This window comes from Carassius carassius, chromosome 20, assembly GCF_963082965.1.
Source record: "Carassius carassius chromosome 20, fCarCar2.1, whole genome shotgun sequence".
Taxonomy (NCBI): Eukaryota; Metazoa; Chordata; class Actinopteri; order Cypriniformes; family Cyprinidae; genus Carassius; species Carassius carassius.
In genome coordinates, this window is record NC_081774.1 from 26,194,127 (window position 1) to 26,217,675 (window position 23,549).

General features: G+C 44.7%; 1 protein-coding gene across 1 annotated transcript in view; it reads left to right on the forward strand.

Moving 5' to 3' along the window:
• Positions 1–23,549, forward strand: part of st6galnac3 (ST6 (alpha-N-acetyl-neuraminyl-2,3-beta-galactosyl-1,3)-N-acetylgalactosaminide alpha-2,6-sialyltransferase 3) — a 160,681-nt gene that overhangs the window by 101,111 nt on the left and 36,021 nt on the right. The window contains exon 3 of the mRNA XM_059502341.1: positions 8,523–8,932. Within this exon, the coding sequence (XP_059358324.1) occupies positions 8,523–8,932 (410 nt within the window). The remainder of the gene's footprint in view (positions 1–8,522; positions 8,933–23,549) is intronic.

Below are 23,549 nucleotides of genomic sequence, written 5' to 3' on the forward strand. Positions count from 1 at the left end.
CGACTATTTTTAGGGACGAAATAGATAGGAGAAAAGTAGTCTTAAACGAAAGAAACTTCTCAGAGACAGAATCTAGGGGTTCAAAAGGAGCCCTAGAAAGGCCTTCTAAAACTATAGCCAGGTCCCAGGCCGGCACTCTAGTACGAGTTGCAGGTCTCAGCCTTAAGGTGCCACGAAGGAAACGAGAGATAAGAGGGTCACGACCCAGAGGTGCACCACCCACTGGGGCGTGGAAAGCCAAAATGGCCGCCACGTAAAATTTTAAGGTGGATGGACTTAGACCAGAAGTGAAGCGGTCTTGTAAAAACTCAAGAACTGAGCCAACAGAGCAGTGGACGGGGTCACACTGATGTTGGTAACACCAAGAAGAAAAAACATTCCATTCCTCGTAGCTGGAGCTCAGGAGCTAAGAATGGTCTCCACAACCTCAGTTGAGAGACCACTCTCTATGAGTTGCGCCCCCTCAGAGGCCACACCCAAAGCTTCCAAATCTCTGGCCGGGGGTGAAATATAGTGCCCCCAGCCTGAGATAGAAGGTCTTTCCTGATCGGGATCTCCAAGGGAGTACCGTCGAGGAGATGTTTCAGGTCCGCAAACCAGATTCGACTCGGCCAGTGTGGAGCTACGAGAAGTAGACTTACTCCGCCCTGGCGGACTCTCTCCAGACTTCCTGGGAGCAGAGCAACAGGGGGAAAGGCGTACAGACGTAGCTTCGGCCACGTCTGTACCATAGCGTCCAACCCCAGTGGGGCTGGATGAGTAAGGGAGAACCATAGTGGACAGTGCGTCGTGTACTGAGACGCAAACAGATCCACTTCTGCTTGGCCATAAGATTCCCATATGAGCTCCACCACCTCGGGTGAAGCCTCCATTCCCCTGACCTCAGCACCTGCCTCGACAGGGTGTCTGCTCCAATATTCTGAGTCCCTGGTATATACATTGCCCTCAGAGAGCGTAATTTCCCCAGGGACCACAGGAGGATCTGGTGCGCTAATTTGCAGAGTGGGCGCGAGCGCAGACTCCCCTGACGGTTGATGTAAGAGACCACCGATGTATTGTCTGTGCGGACCAGCACATGATGGTCCCTCAGGTCTGGCAGGACAGGAACCAGTGTTCTCTCCATATGACCAAGGCGCGGAGACACCGCCGCGTAATCTTGATCGTACAAAGTGGGTTTCCCCTCGGGGAGAACCCTCTGGTCCTGAGCCACCACTGTAAAGGTCTCATGCCCAGCAGGCCAAAGGGGATCACATTGGACGCTGCTGCCATGAGACCCAACAATCTCTCGAACCGTTTTACAGTGCGTGACTGGCCTAGCTTTAGCTCTGATGTGGCTGTGAGGACGTTGGCTACACGAGCGGGCGAAAGAGCGGCTCGCATCGTGACTGAATCCCATACCACCCCAAGAAAAGTGGTCCTCTGTAATGGAGATAGCACACTCTTCTTGGTATTGAGCCTCAATCCCAACTTCTGCATATGAGCGAGGACGACATCTCGATGCCGAACCGCCAACTGTTCTGATTCCGCTAAAATCAACCAGTCGTCCAAGTAATTCAGAATACGTATGCCCTGCAGCCTGAGCGGGGCCAGAGAGGCATCTACGCATTTCGTGAATGTGCGGGGTGAGAGAGCTAGACCGAAGGGAAGTACCCGATACTGGTATTCTTTGCCCCCGAAAGAAAACCTTAGGAACTTCCTGTGCTGAGGGAGGATGGAGATATGGAAGTACGCATCTTTTAGGTCTATCGTGACGAACCAGTCCTTGGATCTGATTTGAGTCACGATCTGTTTGAGTGTCAGCATCTTGAATTTTAATTTCTGAACTGTACGATTCAACAGACGAAGATCTAAAATGGGACGCAGCCCTCCATCCTTTTTTGGAACAATGAAATAACGGCTGTAAAAACCCGATGCCCTGTCGGGAGGATACACCTGCTCTATAGCATTTTTCGCTAAAAGAGATTTCACTTCTTGCTCCATGACCAGAGCCTGCTCAGGATGCACTACTGTGAGCAACACCCCGTTGTAGCGAGGGGGACGAGAACCGAACTGGATTCTGTAACCCTTCTCTACTATCTGCAGGACCCATTGAGATATATTCGGCAGACTTTTCCATTCTGTCAGACATTCTACTAAGGGAACCAGCCTCTCGAGGCTGGCCTCTGGTGTAATTTGAACAGCTAGTGTGGGGACCTGAAGCCGAAACGCAGGAACCACCCGAGCTAACTGCTCTTGAACCCCCCTCAAAAGGAGCGAGCCCGACGCAGCGTCTGAGAGACACAGCGCCAGAGACCCGCTGGAGACCGCTGCGCCCCGAGGCACCAAGGGTGGCGGGGTTGGCAGGACGGCCCCGTGAGAGCACCGAGACCGGACGGGCACCGTATACTGAGGTGTACACCGCACCGTCTCGATTGGGGCTGCCCTCACAAGTCTGACCCATTTGGCGTCAGGACCTTTTCTTCTGAGCCAAAGCTTTCTTAGCGAGAAGAACGGTCCTCAGATCCGGCTTCTGCTTAGATTGCTTTGGCTGTGAGTGCTGGCTCGGTCCCCGTGATTTTTGTGGAGGAGCGCGAGACGCAACACTCTCTTTTTGAAAAACACGATATGAGGAGCAAGAAGGCTTGGGGCTGCCTTGCACGCCCAGCAGCATCAGGATTAGATCGGCAAGGGAGAAAACTTTTAAAAGCTTCAGATTGCTTTTTATTTTCTTGAAATCTTTCAACCACTTCATTCACAGCATCACCAAACAGACCTTCATGAGAAATGGGAGCGTCTAAAAGAAAAGATCTATCTTTATCTTTAATATCTGAAAGATTAAGCCAAAGTTGTCTTTCTGTATAAACCAAAGCAGTCATAGATCTACCAATAGCACATGCTGTTTCTTTAGTCGTCCTGAGAGATAAATCCGTAGCCCGACGAAGTTCGCGAATTTCGTCACGGCTGACTCCCTCACTGTTATCTAACTCCCCCAGCAGCTCAGCCTGATAAGCCTGAAGCAAAGCCATCGAGTGAAGGCAAGCTCCAGCCTAATCTGCTGCGGTGTAAGCTTTACCCACTAAATTAGATGTGATCTTTAAAGGCTTCGTGGGCAAAGTCGGGTTCTTAATAGATGACGCTGAACCAGGGGAAAGATAGCTCGCGAGCGTCTGTTGCGCCCGGGGCATCGCTTCATAACCATTTTCTTTCAGCCCTCTTATATCAGAATAAATGTGCACTTGAGGGCTGAAAAGACGTGATGAATATGGCTTATTCCACGATCTAGACAGCTCACTGTGAAGATCAAGGAAAAAAGGGAGACCCCGTGATGTAGGAGATGTTTTAGAAGACAGAAAACGCTCGTCTAATTTGCTTTTAGGACGAGCGCTCTGTTTATCAGATGGCCAAGATATATGTAACTTATCTACAGCTCGTGTTAATACATCAACCAACTCCTCATATGCTGGGGAAAGAGATGGCGAATCCTCTTCCCCCCTGATTGTGTCACCTTCACTGCCCGTTACATCTAACTCCTCGGAGCTAGAGCAACGAAGCAATGAGCTCTCCCCCCGGGCGGAAGAAGCCGCGGGGCGGGCTTCCGACACCGGAGTTTGAGCTATGGATCTCCCAGGTAAAGGAGGAAAAAGAGCCCTTGGACCCATCTCCAACCCTGCTGAGAGATCCATTTGCGAACCCCAGGAATGCATTCTCCGTTCTGCCTCGGCAGAAGCGGGTCCTGCACCCTGAGGAGCGCGAGGCTCGCCACTCTTCTCATCAAAGAGTGACAAGCGGGAGCGGAGCATGCGAAGCGAAAGCTTCTCACAATGCTGGCAATCAGTCTCCTCGAAGGCTGATAACGCATGCTCCACTCCCAAACAAACTACACAAAGCTCGTGTGTATCCCCACCCGTTAAATAACGCGGGCACGGAGAAGCACACGGTTTGAATAGTTGCTTCGCCATGATATATAAACTTTGAACAAGACAACAGTAAATATGACAGACAGGTTTGACACAGATCGCTTGCTGAGGCACAGAAATAAGATCCAATAAAACTAATAGAGAAATACACCCACGATCAGATGATAAGAGTAGATCATTTGTAACTCTAAGGAGAGCAGTCTCAGTACTATGATACGGTCTAAATCCTGACTGGAAATCCTAGGAAATCCTATATTCCAATTATAAGGAATATAATTGTGAGGATACCACCTTTTCTAGTATCTTGGACAGAAAAGGGAGATTCGAGATTGGTCTATAATTAACTAGTTCTTTGGGGTCAACTTGTGGTTTTTTGATGAGAGGCTTAATAACAGCCAGTTTGAAGGTTTTGGGGACATATCCTAATGACAATGAGGAATTAATAATAGTCAGAAGAGGATCTATGACTTTTAGGAGCTTAGATGGTATAGGTCAGGATTTAGACCGTATCATAGTACTGACACTGCTCTCCTTAGAGTTACAAATGATCTGCTCTTATCATCTGATCGTGGGTGTATCTCTCTATTAATTTTATTGGATCTTAGTGCTGCGTTTGACACAATTGACCACAACATTCTTTTGCATAGACTTGAACACTTTGTTGGCATCAGTGGAAGTGCATTAGCATGGTTTAAATCGTACTAATATGACCGCCATCAGTTCGTAGCAGTGAATGAAGATGTATCATATCGATCACAAGTGCAGTATGGAGTACCTCAAGGCTCAGTACTAGGGCCGCTACTCTTCACGCTTTATATGTTACCCTTGGGAGATATCATTAGGAAACATGGTGTTAGCATTCACTGTTATGCTGATGATACTAAGCTCTATATTTCTTCGTGGCCCGGTGAAACACACCAATTTGAAAAACTAATGTAATGCATTGTCGATATAAAAAACTGGATGACGAGTAATTTCTTACTGCTAAATTCTGAAAAAACAGAGGTGTTAATTATAGGACCTAAAAACTCCACTTGTAATAACCTAGAACACTGTCTAAGACTTGATGGTTGCTCTGTCAATTCTTCGTCATCAGTTAGGAACCTAGGTGTGCTATTTGATCACAATCTTTCCTTAGAAAGCCACGTTTCTAGCATTTGTAAAACTGCATTTTTCCATCTCAAAAATATATCTCAATTACCGCCTATACTCTCAATGTCAAATGCAGAAATGTTAATCCATGCATTTATGAACTCAAGGTTAGATTATTGTAATGCTTTATTGGGTGGTTGTTCTGCACGCTTAGTAAACAAACTACAGCTAGTCCAAAATGCAGCAGCAAGAGTTTTTACTAGAACCAGGAAGTATGACCATATTAGCCCGGTCCTGTCAACACTGCACTGGCTCCCTATCAAACATCGTATAGATTTTAAAATATTGCTTATTACTTATAAAGCCCTGAATGGTTTAGCACCTCAGTATTTGAATGAGCTCCTTTTACATTATAATCCTCTACGTCCGCTACGTTCTCAAAACTCAGGCAATTTGATAATACCTAGAATATCAAAATCAACTGCGGGCGGCAGATCCTTTTCCTATTTGGCGCCTAAACTCTGGAATAACCTACCTAACATTGTTCGGGAGGCAGACACACTCTTGGAGTTTAAATCTAGATTAAAGACCCATCTCTTTAACCTGGCTTACACATAACATACTGATATGCTTTTAATATCCAAATCCGTTAAAGGATTTTTAGGCTGCATTAATTAGGTAAACTGGAACTGGAAACAATTCCCATAACATAATGTACTTGCTACATCATTAGAAGAATGGCATCTACGCTAATATTTGTCTGTTTCTCTCTTATTCCGAGGTCACCTTAGCCACCAGATCCAGTCTGTATCCAGATCAGAGGGTCCTCTGGCTTGCTTAGTTGGGGTCACTTCATCTACAGCGATATCGTTGACTTGATTGCAAATAAATGCACAGACACTATTTAACTGAACAGAGATGACATCACTGAATTCAATGATGAACTGCCTTTAACTATCATTTTGCATTATTGATACACTGTTTTCCTAATGAATGTTGTTCAGTTGCTTTGACGCAATGTATTTTGTTTAAAGCGCTATATAAATAAAAGTGACTTGACTTGACTTGATAGGGTCTAACATACATGTTGTTGGTTTAGATGATTTAACAAGTTTATACAATTCTTCCTCTCCTATAGTAGAGAATGAGTGAAACTGTTCCTCAGGGGGTCTTAAGTGCACTGTCTGATGCAATACTGTAGCTGACGGCTGAATGGTTGCAATTTTATCTCTAATAGTATCGATTTTAGAAGTAAAGTAGTTCATAAAGTCATTACTGCTGTGGTGTTGGGAAATGTCAACACTTGTTGAGGCTTTATTTTTCGTTAATTTAGCCCCTGTTTTGATTAAATACCTGGGGTTATGTTTGTTTTCTTCTAAAAGAGAAGAAAAGTAATCGGATCTAGCAGTTTTTAATGCTTTTCTGTAGGATAGGTTACTTTCCCGCCAAGCAATACGAAATACCTCTAGTTTTGTTTTCCTCCAGCTGCGCTCCATTTTTCGGGCTGCTCTCTTTAGGGTGCGAGTATGCTCATTATACCATGGTGTCAAACTGTTTTCCTTAACCTTCCTTAAGTGTAGAGGAGCAACTGTATTTAAAGTGCTAGAAAAGAGAGAGTCCATAGTTTCTGTTACATCATCAAGTTGTTGTAAGTGTTTTGGATATGCTAAGGAATTTGGATACATCAGGAAGATAACTTAAAAAGCAGTCTTTTGTGGTAGAAGTGATGGTTCTTCCATATTTGTAACAAGAAGAAGAATTTACAATTTTGGCTATATGAAGTTTGCACAAAACTAAATAATGATCTGAGATATCATCACTTGGCTGCATAATTTCAACACTATCAACATCAATTCCATGTGACAGTATTAAATCTAGAGTATGATTTCGACAATGAGTAGGTCCTGAAACGTGTTGTCTAACCCCAATAGAGTTCAGAATGTCTATAAATGCTGATCCCAATGCATCTTTTTCATTATCAACATGGATATTAAAATCACCAACTATTAAAACTTTATCTGCAGCCAGAACTAACTCAGTAAAATCACCAAACTTTTTAATAAAGTCTGTATGGTGCTCTGGTGGCCTGTATACAGTAGCCAGTACAAACATAACAGGGGATTTATCATTAACATTTGTTTCTCTGGATAATGTTATATGAAGCACCATTACTTCAAACGAGTTATACTTGAAGCCTGCCCTCTGAGAAATCCTGAAAACGTTGTTATAAATTGAAGCAACACCTCCCCCTTTGCCTTTTAGACGCGGCTCATGTTTATAACAGTAATCTTGGGGGGTGGATTCATTTAAAATAATGTAATCATCAGGTTTTAGCCAGGTTTCTGTCAAACAGAGCACATCCATATTATGATCAGTAATCATGCTATTTATAAAAAGTGTTTTCGTAGAAAGGGATCTGATATTCAATAAGCCAATAAGCCAATTTTTATTTGTTGAACCTCAATTAAATTGTTAATCTTAACTTGGTTTGGACGTTTTTTGTATTTTCTAGTTCGGGGAACAGACACAGTCTCTATAGTGTGATATCTAGGTGAAAGAGTCTCTATGTGCTGAGAATTAGCTGACCTCTGTGACGTGAGGCAGCTAGCAGACGGTCGGTTTAGCCAGTCTGTCTGGTTCCTGACCTGGGCCCCAGTTAGTCAAGTATAAATAGTATTAAAAGTATAAAAAGTAGCCACCTTTTGCTTTGATTACTGCTTTGCACACTCTTGGCATTCTCTTGATGAGCTTCAAGAGGTAGTCACCTGAAATGGTCTTCCAACAGTCTTGAAGGAGTTCCCCGAGAGATGCTTAGCACTTGTTGGCCCTTTTTGCCTTCCGTCTGTGGTCCAGCTCACCCCTAAACCATCTCGATTGGGTTCAGGTCCGGTGACTGTGAAGGCCAGGTCATCTGGCCCAGCACCCCATCACTCTCCTTCTGGGTCAAATAGCCCTTGATGCCTTCAGTGTGACTCCACAATTTTCACAATTTTAGTCATGAAAATAAAGAAAACTCTTTGAATGAGAAGGTGTGTCCAAACTTTTGGTCTGTACTGTATATGTGTATGTATGTATGTATGTATATATATATATATATATATATATAAAGTTGATCTATAAATATATTAGTAGTGTCAAATTATGTATATATATGCCACCGGCGGTTGTTGTTCCATGACCACCGCGGTGGTAAAAATCAGCCACCGTCACAGCCCAAAAGTCCACCTCCTCGAGCGCCCACTTACTTCACTGGCCTCGCTCCATTCCCACGGCTCTCGGTGCCACCCTATTCTTCACATGACATCCAGTATACATTAATATTTTTACATTTCTTTTAATATGTGGAATATGTGTATTGTGAAAAGCACAACTAACTAACTAAAGCTAACCTGACTACACATGCCTAATCAGGATCAATAGATATTGTCACTACAGTGAAAAGCTGTTTGGTAAATACAGTCTATGAAAGTTTGCAGTACATGATTTAAATGAACCTCTCACGCTAAATTGCCAATTTACTCTTCTTTCTTTTAGCCATTGAAGCTGCATTGTGAGGTTTGCAGTATAGTGTCCAGCTCTGGTCAGATGCTGGGACGTGAGGCAGGAGCCGAGATTGACCAGTCCTCCTGCATCTGGAGAATGAACAACGCACCTACCCGTGGCTTTGAGAGGGACGTGGGCCGCAGGACAGACCTGAGAGTGGTGTCTCACACTAGTGTTCCTCTGCTAATTCAAAAACCCCAGCACTTCTTTGGTCAGGGGAATGAGACAGTCTATGTGGTGTGGGGACCCTTACGCAACATGAGGCAGGATGGAAAGGGCATTGTGTACAACATGTTGCGGCAAGCGGTGGAAAACTACCCACATGCACGCATCTACGTCACCACAGAGGACCGCATGAATTACTGCGACACTGTTTTCAAGAAGGAAACGGGCAAAGACAGGTGAGAGTGCTGTAGTCACCGTCACCGTTTAGATTTAAATGTCAGTAAAAAATGTCAGGATGAAACATTATTATAATGTAATGAAGAAGAAAATTGTAAAATCACTGAGGTTACTTCGTGAGGGTGATTTAGCCTTCATGCACATCTATTTTGGCATATGATGTTTTATCAACAAAGTTTGGGAGGAGCACGTTCAGAAAATTAAAGGGCTCATATGATGCAATTTGCATTTTTCCTTTCTCTTTGGAGAATTTCTTGGTGTTACTTGGTGCATAAAGATGGAAATCGTAATATTTTAAATGATGGAAATTTTAAATGATGGAAATCATAATATTACATTTCTTTTCTACACAAATGAATGAGTGAGTCGCGGCTGACGAGGAGTGTGTTCTGTTTGCATGTGAGTGTTTTACCCTCCCTCCCTGTTTAGTTTGGTCTACTCCATTGCGTATCTTGAAACATGCCTCCTTTCACGTCGTCTAATTTACAGAGAGAGAGAGAGAGAGAGACAGATTTATCTGGTACAGCGGATTTCTCTGAGCACAGGCCATTGTATACGTTCACTTAAAAAATAACCGACTGTGTTTACGAGAATACTTGCAGAGACAATTATTTTGAGATAATTTTGTGTGTATGTGTTCATTCAGAAGTTACGATACGTGAAAGAGGAACTAATTCTGTGTATGCGCATTGTCCGAAATGCTGCTCTCAGTGCGTGCTTTGAACGAGTGCACGCCAGCTCCGAACGCGAACGCGCAAATTGTTTAAAAGGCTTGAATCGGCAAGATTTAGAAACGAAAGTGCAAACGATCAACTACTATCCATAATGTACCATAATGTTTCTACGGTTTCAACCCTTCAAGCGAGTGAACAACGTGAATCAAGTTAGGAATTTGACATCACTATTCAAGATAGACCGTCAGGCAGGGCAGTGATATTTTTTGGAGCCAGATTGGAAAACACAATAGCCCCAGGAAGTCGAAAAACTTGTGGGACAGGAGGTAGGAAGACTGGATATATATATACGTTTGTGTGCTAGTTAAGATGATTAGCTAAATGAGATGCACCTGTGCCAAATTGGATGATTATCTGATCGTGCTCCTCCCGAACTTTGTTAATAAAACCACATATAAAGCTATCATTTGAGTTTATAAACTTACATTTCATGCATGATTCATATGGATCTGTTAACTGAATGCAAAGTGTGTTCTAGGAGAATGTTTGTGTCGTGATGAGCATGTATCGCTCACTAGGAGTCGCTAAATCAGCTGCAGCACGCAGTTTTTTTTGTTTCAACAGAGAATCAGTTGCCCTATTGGTTAAAATCTGTTTACTTAAATATTAAATTAATAAATGACATCATAAATGACATCAAAAAAGGGGCAGATGCATTATGATGTGGTGGGCTGCTGTGGGCCAGAAAGTCCAGGGCCACTTTTTGGTCCCAGTCCGCCCCTGTTGCCACCTCTGCCATGTTGTGGAGATGCTGTGTGTTTCGCTGTGAAAATAAAAGTACTTTTAGCCCTTTTTAGATTTGATTGATTTTAGGCTTATCTGTAACCGAGTATTGAAGGTTTCTCTGTGAATCAGGAAAAACTGAAAGTTAATGTGCTGGCGCACAGAGGGTTAAAGTCGCTGCATTCAATTTTATCTTTAGACGGTAAATTTAGATTTCAAATTCAATATTGATTTTAGAACGGTTTAAATTATTTACTGTATGTAACGCAAGTATTTTATAAGTAACTGGAATTAAATTACCTAAAAATTATGAGTAATCCCTTACTTTACTTTTTCACTGGATAAGTAAGTTAATTACAGTAATGCATTACTTAGTAGCGTGTTACACCCAACACTGATTATGTCCCCACTGGATGCAACGAATGCCTTATATGCCCATTTATAATGGGTTATATTGTTTTTGTCTTGTGTTTTATCGTGGTCTTCCTGGCAAAAAGTGTCGTTTTTAAAACATATTTGTTTTGTGCCATTATGGTTTGGTACAGTATCTATCAAACAAACTAAAACTGAAAGCACAATATGGCTTAATCCCTTCATCAACTCGGTTTTTCCTTCATGCAAAGTGTGAAAGCGAAGTGCACATGCTGACAGCTAGCGGTTTAAATGCAGTGCAAATTCTAAATATCTCTTTCAAGTGTAGAAATTGGGAAAAAAGTATTTTAATTTCCCTACTGTAGTTTAAAGCAAAAATAATATGCCTATGATGTATTCATTTTCATTTATTTTACAATATATGGCTACGGCTGTCATTGTTATTATTATTATTAATTTATTCTAATTTGTTTGGCTTCCTAAAACACCAGTGTGAATGTGATTTAGACTGAGGAAGTATATCACAAATAAAAAAGAGGGTTGAGTCCTCTTTCAGGTACAAGTAAATTCTTAAATTCTAAAATACTTTTTTCAAATTTCAGTTTTCTTAGTTGAGAAAAATGGAATGGAGCTATTGATTTTGAACTCTAATTTAAAAGTGCATTAGATATAATAATTTCTGTGTTTACAACTTTAAAATGTACACAATTTTCATATTTTCCTAATTCTTTATTTGTCTTTTTTATTTTCAAATATCGAAATAAATATCGTATCATAGACTACATATCGCAAAAATACTGTATCGTGTGATTTTGATATTGTTACATCCTTAATAATGAGTGGATTAGTTTTTAGTTTTTTTGTGAATTCTGGGACACGATAGGGCTGCTGCCTCACGATGAGTCCTGGCGGTGTCCGGATGTCGTGCTGTACCACGTTGGTCCGCCCAGGGAGGGGGGAGAACACATCGGGGAACTGACCGACCAGGTGCTGCAGCTCCGTCTTCTGGGCGGCGGACAGTTGGGGCTCCATGTCCACAACCACAGGAGAGGAGGTGGCAAGGGCGGAGAGCTGGGTCCGGTTTCCAATCCACTTTTTTAACAGGTTGATATGGTACAACTGACTTTCCCGTCTTCGCCCGGGCTGTCGCACCCTGTAGGTGACTGGGCCCACCTTCTCGGTCACGGTATACGGCCCTTGCCAGGTGGCCAAGAACTTGCAAGCCGCATTGGGGACCAAGACCAGGACGTGGTCTCCTGGCCGGAACTCCTGTGGCTGCGCCGCCCGATCGTAGTGGCGTTGTTGGGCCCGCTGCGCTTGACTGAGGTGTTCCCGAACCAAGGGCATCACTCTGTCGGTCCTCTCCTGCATCAGACGGACGTGCTCGATCGACGACCGGTGGCCGGCTGGCTGCTGCTCCCATACCTCTCTTGCGACATCCAAGAGGCCCCGGGGCTGCTGCCCAAACAGGAGCTCGAAGGGGGTGAAACCGGTAAACGCCTGCGGGACCTCTCGGATGCCGAAGAGGACGTAGGGCAGCATTTGGTTCCAATCGCGTCTATCTTCAGCGGCCACACGTCTCAGCATTTGTTTGAGGGTCTGATTAAACCATTCGACTAAGCCGTCCGTCTGAGGGTGGTAGACCGTGGTCCGGAGCTGCTTTACCTTGAGGAGCCAGATGTCCGCCATCAGCCGGGACATGAAGGGGGTCCCCTGGTCGGTCAGAATCTCAGCGGGGATGCCGACTCGGCTACAGAGGAGGAACAGCTCCTGGGCAATGGCCTTGGCGGTGGCCTTCCGTAGGGCAATAGCCTCGGGGTACCGGGTGGCGTAGTCGACTATCACGAGGATGTGCCCGTGTCCCCGGGTGGACTTCGGCAGCGGCCCCACGAGATCCATCCCGATTCGCTCGAAGGGCATCTCAATGATGGGTAGTGGAATCAGCGGGCTGCGGCGAGGGGTCCTTGGCGACGTCCGCTGGCAGGTCGGGCATGCCTGGCAGAACCTCTTTACCTCGGCATCCAGGCCGGGCCAGTGGAAGCGATCCCGAATCCGTTGGATGGTATTCTGGACCCCGAGGTGGCCGTCCATGGGATGTGAGTGGGCCAGCTCCATCACCGTCTCCGTCTTCGCCCGAGGCACTACCAGCAGGGTTTTTTTCCTCCCCCCTTCGCGGTGCAACACAATAGAGCAGGCCTTTTCTGACGATGAAGTGTGGGACCGGGTGGGGCCCTGGCCGGACCTCCTTCCCCTCGACGACCCGGACCTGGGCCCAACAGTGCTTCAACTGGTCGTCCTCGTGCTGGGCCTTGCTGAAGTCGCCCTCTCCTGACACCTGCTGGAAGACATCAAGATATAGGTTAGGGACACTTGGGGACTCTCTCTAGCACTGTCGGAGGCCAGCAGCACGGGGCGACGTCGGGCCCCTTCTTCCGGAGGGGTCTTCGGCGGCTCCCACCGGGGCTGGCAGGCTGGGTGGCGGCGAGGAGGAGGCGGTCAAATCCGGGCCAATCCCTTCCTAGGAGCATCGGCACCAGGAGGTCCGTGACGATCCCCACCTCAAGCGGCCAAGATCCTGGGGCGGCCGAAATGGTGACCCGCCGTGCCGCCACTTCTTGGGTGTCCCCGTGGACACACGTGATGGCCAGTCGGTCTTTAGACTCCGGACAGGGGCCAAGACAGTGGGGTGGACGAGGCTGACTGCGCTCCCGGAGTCCAGGACAGCTTCCAATGGGTGGCCATTTATCTTCACCTTGGCTCGTGGGGCCCCCCTGGGCGGGGCGTGGTGGACGATACAGCCTGCCAGCCACGTCCGCATAGAGGGGCGGGGTGGTTCGGTGGGCATGGGCTCGTCCTGGGGAGTGGGAGCTGCCGGCCTGCTCACTGGTCGCGAGGCGCCCTCCGGCGTGCGTCGCTCCTGAACCACACTCCGGGGAAATGGCGGCGCTCGCTCCCCAGCCTCCCGTCATTGGGCCGCATCCGCCAGTTCGACGGCTTCCACCAGCTCGCCAAGAGTAGTGGGTTTCCGCATTCCTGCCGCTTGACGATGGGGCCGGGATAGTGCACGCAAGAACCGGTCGACGACCAGGCGCTCCGCCACCTGGCTAGCGGTGGGATCCCCGGCGAGCAGCCAGTGCCGCGTGAGCCGGGAGAGTTCTGCTGCTTGGGCATCGTGCATTGTATTCCCAGTCAAAAGAACAGTTGCAATCGTTGACAATCCCACCCGAGCCAGGATTTCCCACTTCAGTTCCTCGTAGTTCTCGCTGGCCTCGGGTGGGAGGGAGAAGTAGGCACGCTGTGCTTTGCCGGTCAGGAGGGGTGCGAGCAGCCGTGCCCAGCCCGTTCGTTCCCAACGCTCTCGGATGGCGACTTTCTCAAACATCTGTAGGAACATCTCTACGTCATCATGGGCGGTCATTTTGGGTATCAGCTGCGCGGCCTGGACACGGGGATCAGGCGGCGAGGCGTGTCGGCCTGCCTGGAGAGCGGCGAGCTCGCGTTCCGTCTCCCCTTGACGGCTGGCGAGGTGTTCAGCAATTTGTTGCTGGCGGATGCTGACCTCGGTGAGGTGTTTAATAAGTTCTTCCATGATGAGGGGAGGAGCGCCCGCCTGCATGGGGAAAGGGAGAAAAGAAGCAGCGGTGAGGTAACAAAATAATAATAATTTTTTTTTTTTTTTTTTTTAAGTGAGGGGGCTGTCGGTGACTCTTCACGCTTTTGCCCGCATTCTCCACCAGTGTCACGGGGTGAAGAATCACACGACAGCAAGGAGTGCAAGGTAAGGCCCCGGAGGGTGGATTTATTTGAGAGAGTTCAGTGTTCAGGAGTGGGAAGTGCTATTGCGCTGATCGTGGTGGTGTCCCAGGTGCGGCGTGTCCGTGCGTAGCGGGTGCTGACCGGTCACGAGCTTTCTGCAAGGGAACACCGAGAACAGCGTTAGCATCCAGTCTTCTGGAGTGATCACTCACTTGTGCATCAGTGGCGGCGGCTTGATTGTCGGCAGCCGTGACCGATCGGCCGGTGATGAGGTTTCCAGGTGCTTCTCGTGCGTTTCCAGGGCGACGCTGATGAGGCCTCGGGACACGCGTCACAGTAGTTAAATAAATAGTCATTCATGAGATAAACTTCACTGGCTATGTTTACATGCAACCAAATAATTCATTTGTAAACGGCTCAGTCAGTCCTAAAAGCCCTCATGTAAACACCTTAATAAATTCCAATTGAGCTCGATCACAGGAAGACTATAAATGACAAGAAATTGAATGAAGCTAAAATACAGAGTAACATGCAAGACAGGTTGAGATTGAATTATCAACTGCTATCCCAAATACTTTCCAGTTCAAACATTGTTTATAAAATGCATTTTACATGCAATTTATATTTATAGTTAACAGCACAAAAGTTTGTGGGTTTGATTCACAGGGAACACACAAACTAGTAAAAAAAATTAAATAAATAAAAATAAACAAGTATAGCCTGAATGCATTGTAAGTCACTTTGGATAAAAAAAGCCTGTGCTAAATGCATAAATGTAAATAGCTCACCCCAAAAGGAAAACTCTGTCATTTATTACTCACCCTCATGTCGTTCCAAACCCGTAAGACCTCTGAAATCTGAGATCTTTCTGACCCATGGTGAATGCATGTGCTGCTGCTGATGTAGACCCTGCATGCGCTGCACCTTGTTTGCTGGTACATGAACGCATAAGCATGCATTGTGGTAGCCTACTCTCATTAATGGCAGCAGACTCTCCCAGGTGAAAAGAAATCATTGAATAAAGTTGTTATTTTTGTTTTCTTTGTGCACAAAAAGTAGCTTCGTAAAATTACAGTTGAACCACTGATGTCACATGGACCATTTTAACATTGTCCTTATACTACGTTTCTGTGCCCTGATGGTAGGACCCTTGCTGTCTATGGAGGGTCAGAAAATTATTGGATTTCATCAAAAACATCTTAATTTGAGTTCTGAAAATGAACAAAGGTCTTATAGGTTTGAAACAACATGAGGGCGTATATAATGCATATACATATAATTTATATAATTTCATATCATTTAGTTTTTATAATAAGAGGGTTCAGTGTTACTCTAAACTGCACTCAGCCTGAGGGATTCCTACTCTTTCAATCATTGAGGAGACATGGAAAACAGCACATACAGCGGGAGCGATATAATGGAAAATATTAGTGGTTTTGAAACCATGACATTTTCAAATCGCGGTATACCTTGAAACTGGTAATCAGCCCATGCCTACTAATAAACAATTAAAAGTGAGCACACTGTAACACGTACATCCATGTTGAGTATGTGACAGTATGCTGAAAATGTTGAATACGACGGCTCTGATATTTCTTTGCCAAACAAGCCAGACAACATCAACATCATTAATAAGTTAATGTTACAGTTTATGTTACATTTAACAAAAAATAATGTATCACGGAAGTGTAACTCGAAATCCGACTTATAAATGAAATTTTGACCAAGACTATTTCCGTGGGTAATGGCACCTGCTCCAGCACTGTTTTCATGCTGATAACTGAATGAGCTTCTTGTTCCTACAATGCAAAGCATAGTTCAAAAATACAGAAAAAACACCTGTAAAAACCAAATACGGAAAATTCCTTCAAATTATCACGGTATATTGTACTGTATTTTTACTGAATCTTACAGTGTAGAATGGTAGCTGTGCATTTCATCTGAAGTCAGAGTGTTCTTTGTCCTCTTTGGATGCATAATACAAATAGCTGTAGCCTTATGTATAATGGTATTTCAGTAACTTAGTGTTCTCAGGAAGGCGAAATAGCTAAAATCTTCCTCACATTGTTGTCAACATCCCAGTGGTACCAAAGGTGAGATGTCGTCAGAAGAAATCAATGGACTCTTAAGGTTATTTGAGTTCTGTAGTGGACTTGCTGTGTGCTAATGAGTATGGCACACTGTGCGCTCACAGTGCAGGAATTAATCAGCTGTTGATATTACTCATTACAGTCATCAGACCATAACATAACACCCTCTTGAATGTTTCATTTGAAGTTGAATGCTCGCAAAGTCAGCAGGTTAACTGTAACTCTCTAAAAAGTCTCCAAAAAATCTCTATTTCATGGAAAGGCTTAGATTACATCTGATCAGTCTGACTGAAATGCTGCGATAGTTATGCCTTTCAAGAGTAATCCCCACATGATAGCCCTAATGCTGTTGTGTTATAGCACAGATAAGAGATATTCCTAAGGAAGACTGGAGAGGATTATCCTTTATCCTACATCAATTCCTTTAGAGGAAAAGCAAGCAAATATTGATGTCTCTAACAGTGTGGTGCAGTTTGCATCCAGTAGGTGAGATGTGGCCATTTACCGCATAGAGAAAAGACACTTATGGTGTGAGTGAATGCTTTTCCATGAGCAGATGTGTGTCTAATGTCAGTAATAAATCAGCTTTAATAGAGCAGATCGGCATGTCAGGAAACAGTTGGCAGCAAAGCCTTTGTTTTGAATCACATTCCCGAAGCAGCCTCACTTACAGGCAAGACCTGCGATTGGACTGTGTGGTTGAAATGCACCAAATTATCGCTAATACAGCCAAAATCACAGAAAGCTGCGGCATAATTCTAAATAATTAAATGTCAGTGAATGCAGTTACAATATAAATAATACATAGTAAATATGAAATCTGAACAATAAAGATTTATAAGAACATTTAAAACTTTCTCTTCCTCAGAAATTGCTTTCTATATTAGTTGATGTCACAAATCTGTCTTAGTCAATCTGTATTAGTTAATCCCTTCCCTCTAAACTAATGCTCACTTTTCATGTTCAAATTATTATTATTATGCTCAGTGTATTAAAATCCACAAAAAAACCTTTACTCAGTGTTCACATTATTTTGAAACATTTAATCTTTATATACTGTACAATTCCTCATAACACATATTTATTCAGTCAATCAATTATAGTTCCATATCTAATCTACAAAATAATAATAATAAAATTAATAATAATAATAATACAATAAAATAAAAATAATACAATAACATAAAAATAAAAGACTTTAAACTAAAGCATGATTTTTTTTTTTACTTTTAGGCCATGGAATATTCTATAAATATTGAGGTGCATCTTGCATCCTTTAAAATAAAAATAAGATCCTAATGAGAGCTTCTTTCCCATGACAATGACATGGTACTAGCCGTGAAGTAAGTATACAATTATTGTTTTGAAAAGAAAATGTCTCATGTTACGCATGTAACCATGGTTCCCTGAGAAAGGGGAACGAGAAGCTGTGTCCCCTAGAGGTGGCTTTGGGGAATATATTTGGCATGACTTTGTGTCTGAAGGATGAGTCCAAACATGACAGTGAACTTGACATTGGCAGGCAGCAGCCTATAATTTCAGGACAGGTGCACCAGAGAGTGTAAAAGGGCACCTGTAAAAAATGTCATCCACTTCTTGTCTGAAAGAAGACTTGCAGGAATTTCCTAGGCATGGCAAAGAGATGCAGCGTCTCGTTCCTCCTCTCAGGGAACCATGGTTACATGTGTAACCTGAGACATTCTCTTTCGAATGGGAACTCTAAGCTGCATCCCCTAGAGGGTGCTTTGGGGAATGGAATACCCACGCCACCATGCTGAAGGAATGAGTGCCTAAATGGCTGAACCAAGACTCAGAAGAGTCCTACCCCTGCTTCAACAATGTCATAGACCAGAGCATCTCAAGAACGGATGCCTCCAAAGGAAGCCTGACTACATTCTTATTGATATCACATTGAAGAAAGTTCACAGAGAGTCCAAAACGGCCCACGAAGCTCCAGAGAGTAGAGGCTTAAAAGAAATACCTCTTAATAGAGGCAGCCTAGCAACAATCTAGCCTACCAACCTAGCAAATACCAGGCTGAGCTCTAGGAGCGAAAGACTCAGCATAACGACTTCCTGAAATGAAAGAAGGCCAAAGACACCCCACAGTCAGGACGTCTTGTAAGGAGGCTCACAGAGAGCCTACAACTCAGAGATATTGCCATAATAAAATAAGACAACTCTCTATAGCGATGTTCACAGTAGATGCTGATCTCCGGAGCAGATGGCCTCAACATGACAACTCTCGAAACGAGAGGGGGCCTAACTACACCCCACACTCAGGAGGACGTCTGTCAAGTGAAAGCCTCAATAAAAACTCCCATAGTGAGAGGAGGCTTGACGACACCCACAATGGATGCCTACTGCTAGAAGCTTAGACCTCAGCATAATGACTCTCTGAATGAGAGGAGGCCTAGCTGTACCCCATGCAGAGGACATCTTGAAAGGAGGCTCACAGAGAGCCTACAACTCACAGAGGCTGCCCTAGAAGAGCTCTGACGAATGGAGGCCTTAATTAAATAATTCTTTATAATGAGAGAAGGCCAGATGATGATCGCAAAAGTTCCAGGCTCCGTTCCAGGATATCTCTTACAGAAAGACGCCTTCCTAATTGGAACTCTTAGCAAGCGGAGGCATCAACTAAACTAATTTTCTATAGCGAGAGGAGGCCTAACGACGCTCGCAGTAAATGCTTTTTTCCCCCATGAGCCCACAGCTGACACAAGCTGTCTTCGCAGATCCCTGGCAAGCAACTGTAATATTATATTAAAGGATCCCTAGGTGAACGGAGGCCTCAAATAAATAACATTCTGTAGTGAAAGGAGGCCTGACAATGCTCAAAGGAAATGGTAGCACTCTAACATAGCCAATGAGGCCTAAACAAAGCCTAACAACTTAGCAGGCTGCTATTCGGGCTCTAGGAGCAGCCACAAGTATATGATTCAATTTAGAATGAACCTTTAATGCCGGACCATCAGTAAGGCAGATGATAGAAAGAAGCATGCTGTAAAAAAACAAAACAAATAAAAGCTCCAGGGCCAGATGTGAAAGTGTGTCATAGCCTCCACCTAATTTGTGGGGGGGGGGGGGGGGGGCGCTCTGGGATCCTAGAGCGCTCAGAGCGATTACTCTGGATCACTTCCCTGAGATTTCCCTGAGATTTTCACTTCCCTGAGATTTTCTTCTCCCTCTAGCTTTGCACCTCCCCCTTGCTCTACCGCTCGAAGGAGGGGGAGCATGAGAAGCTGTGCTAGTTTTCTGGTCTTATTTCCGGTCCTCAGACTGAGGCAAGCCAGCCCCCTTCATGGCTTATGGCTTCGACCTGGATCAGCGTGGCATAAAGGTCTTAAATGCCTCCTGAAACTTCCCAACTAATGTCACAACAGATGTACCAAAAAGTTCAGAAGCTAAAACTGGTGTATTGAGTTGATTGTTTTTCTCCTTCTCCCCGATATCTGCCAGATTTAGCCACAGATGTCTCTCCATAGCCACTATTGCTGCCATCGAACAACCAATAGCGGCAACAGTTTGTTTAGTGACATGGAGAGGCAAATTCGTGGTACGGAGCAGCTCCTTCACCACCTCCAGGGGGAGTCCCCAGCCCTGGGCCAGGTCCTTCAGCAGATCAGCCTGGCAGGCTTGCAACATAGCCCTTACATTCAGCTGTGATGTAACCTGCAGCGGCTTAGTTGGCAGAGACAGCGTCTTCAATTCAATGTATTCAATGCGGAGACATTGACGCATATCCACATTCCTGCATTCCCTTCACATTAGCATAGTTTGCTTGTGAAAAGTGAAAGCAAGCAGAATATGGCTTTCCCCAGGTTCTCCGCACCTCAGTAACTCATACAAGCTGGGTGGTATTCTCCTGACAAAAAGCATTCATCAAGGCGACCGACGAGGGTGCTCACTCTTCTCGGGCCTTCACGGCAGATTTCATCTTTCTGTAACATGAGATATAACATCCAACAGCTCTTCATATGCGAGGCAACTGGGATGTGAGTGATCAGAAACAACCCCAACCCTAAACCTACCCTTACAGTAGGATAAATACAGTCTTGAAAGCATAATCTCATAGGTAGAATTATTTGTTAGAACATCTGCATCACAGTATGCTAAGGGGTGTAACATTTCCGTCACATACTTGAGGTATAAAGCCGAGCACAGGGCACTGGATAGCTGGCCAATCAGAGCACACATCACTTTTCAGAACATTGAGCTTTGTAAATATCAACACGTTTCAGGAAGGTGGGGCATAAAGGAGAAACAATAATGCACAGTATATGGAAAATAATGTTTTTTTAACCCTTAACCGCATAAACACATTGCATTACACCAAAAACATAACACTCAATCCTGGTAGGGGAACTCTTAAGAGTGGAGGTCTCAGCATAACGACTCTCTAAATGAGAGGAGCCATAATTACACTCAGACAGTAAGGCTTTAAAGAAAGAGCCTACACATCAAACTGCCTAAAGTGGAGCTCTAAGAGAATCATTCTGCTGAAGCCTTCGCTCTCTAAATGAAAGGAAGTCGAACGACACTCAGCCCTAGTTGAGGAGCTCTTAAAAGTGGATATCCAGTCTGCACTGGATGGTTTCTCTCAGGTCCCTTTTCCTTTTATTCCTTGACTCGCACCTCCTTTGTGACCTACTTCTTTGAGGAGGAGGGCCACGAGTAGTGACACTAACCGCCTGGCCCCTTCTCTCCTGTGTTTGGGTGCAGACATAGACTGGCGCATAATAGAGGACTTATAAACTGCTGAGCATGCCTTCACTTCCTTGAATTTGACCACCTTCTCAACGCATGTGCCAAACAAATCCGGCAAAACCGGCCACCATAGCTGCCATTGACCTATCATTCGTGGCAGTTGTTTGCTTGGTTGCCCTGAGAGCCAGATCTGTGGTGCGGTACGACTCAGCTACCCCTCAGGGGAAGCCCCTGGTCTAAGTCCTTCAGCAGTTCAGTCTGGTATGCCTGCAACACTGACATTGTGTGCAAGGCTGCACCAGCCTGAACTGCTGCCGCGTATGCCCTACCATTCAAGCAAGACATCTCCCTAGTGGCTTGGATGGCAGGGTTGGAGCTTTCAAAGTGGATGTCACCCCAGCTAAGAGATAGCTCGCAAATGTCTATTCAATAGGGGGCATCAAAACATACACATGCATCACCATGACATTAGCATAATTAGCATGTTGGTATCAATGAATCCAGGCTGAATATGATTTGCCTTCTGGATCTCACTATGAACATCTGAAAGAATTGGGAGGCTCACAGGACCTGGGCAGTTATGTCCAGAAAGAAATTGCTCATCAAGTATACTGCGAGCAATTTCCCCTTTTTCTTGCATACACTGCAGGTCTAATCTAACAGAAATGCAATCCATAACCTCCAACAGTTCATCATATGCGGGGCAGGCAGGCTGAGAAGGCTCAGGAATATCATCTTCACCCTCATCAGCCAAATCCTGCTTACTTTGGCTGTAAGCCAACAGAGCACTTCCTGCTCGATCAGAGAATGTAAGAGACAACACATCCTCTTCCAGCAGTTCATCCTCATCAGTCGCCGATGAGCGTGAGAGATTAACACCTCTATCATACTCGTCAGCAAGCTACATCTATGATTCCCAAGATCACAGTCTCCTCGCTGCCTTGGCACCGGCAGGATCCGAGCTGCGGAGGCCAGATGATTGCCCCAATTGGCCTAGTGGTTAGAGAGTTTGACTCCTAACCCTAGGGTTGTGGGTTCGAATCTCGGGCTGGCAATACTATGACTTAGGTGCCCTTGAGCAAGGTATCGAACCCCCAACTGCTTCCTGGGTGCTGCAGCATAAATGGCTGCCCACTGCTCCGGGTGTGTGTGTGTGTGTGTGTTCACTGCTCTGTGTGTGCACTTTGGATGGATTAAATGCAGAGCACGTATTCTGAGTATGAGTCACCATACTTGGCTGAATGTCACGTCACTCTGTTCCCTCAAGAACAGAGCGCACATGCTCCACGCCCAAACACAAAACGCATAGGCCATGTGCATCATATGGTGTCAGAAAGCGCTGACACGGATCCACACACTTCCTAAAATGATTGACAATAGACATTGTTCTGACATTGTGAATCACACATCAGAAACAAAGCGACCCTGAAGATGAAAAAGAGGATGATGTTTTCTACAAGTGCTCTTTTGTTCCCGCATGCATGTTATTGTTTACGTCATAGGCTACAGTCTGCCAATGTCAGGTGTATTGTCATTTTTTCAATCATGTTTCAGACACTGGACGCGTTGAAGGCGTTCCCATAGCGCCCTCTAGAGGATGCAGCGTGGAGTTCCCTTTTGAAAAGAAACTTCTTTTCTCCTTATTAGCATTTGAAACACCTTTGTCCACTAAATAGAAATCATGAGTTCCAACCAACATGCATGGAAAAAAGTAAAATAAATCTGAAAACGATATGATTACCATGACTCTGTGGCAAATTCAAGTTTTTTTGTGTGTGTGTAAAATAGAAGCCTTGCACAGGGTTTAAACTGATTTTTTAACCTTTTCTTTCTTATGGACACTCTTATTTTTTAAGTGACCTTCAGGCATAGACCAATTATGCTCTTCCGTTTTTATTTTTGTTTTTTTTTGATGATATTGTTGGAAAGACTTAAAAATTGACACCTAGCAGTGACAGAACACTGATTATTATATCTTGCACTATATGGTTTAGACTTTCAAATGCATGTGTGCAGTATTATTTATCTCTGTGTATTATTTGAGTATCCATTTTCACATTGTTCATGCCTTAATCCAGTTTTGAATACCTGTCAAACACTGAATGAAATTCCAAGAGTACATCAGAACATCCATTTCAGTCTCATTAGTCCAATATGATCCATCAATCAGAGGCCAACAGTGCGAACCAGCAGGGGAAGCAAATGAAAGACACTCCATTATTCTGAGTGTCA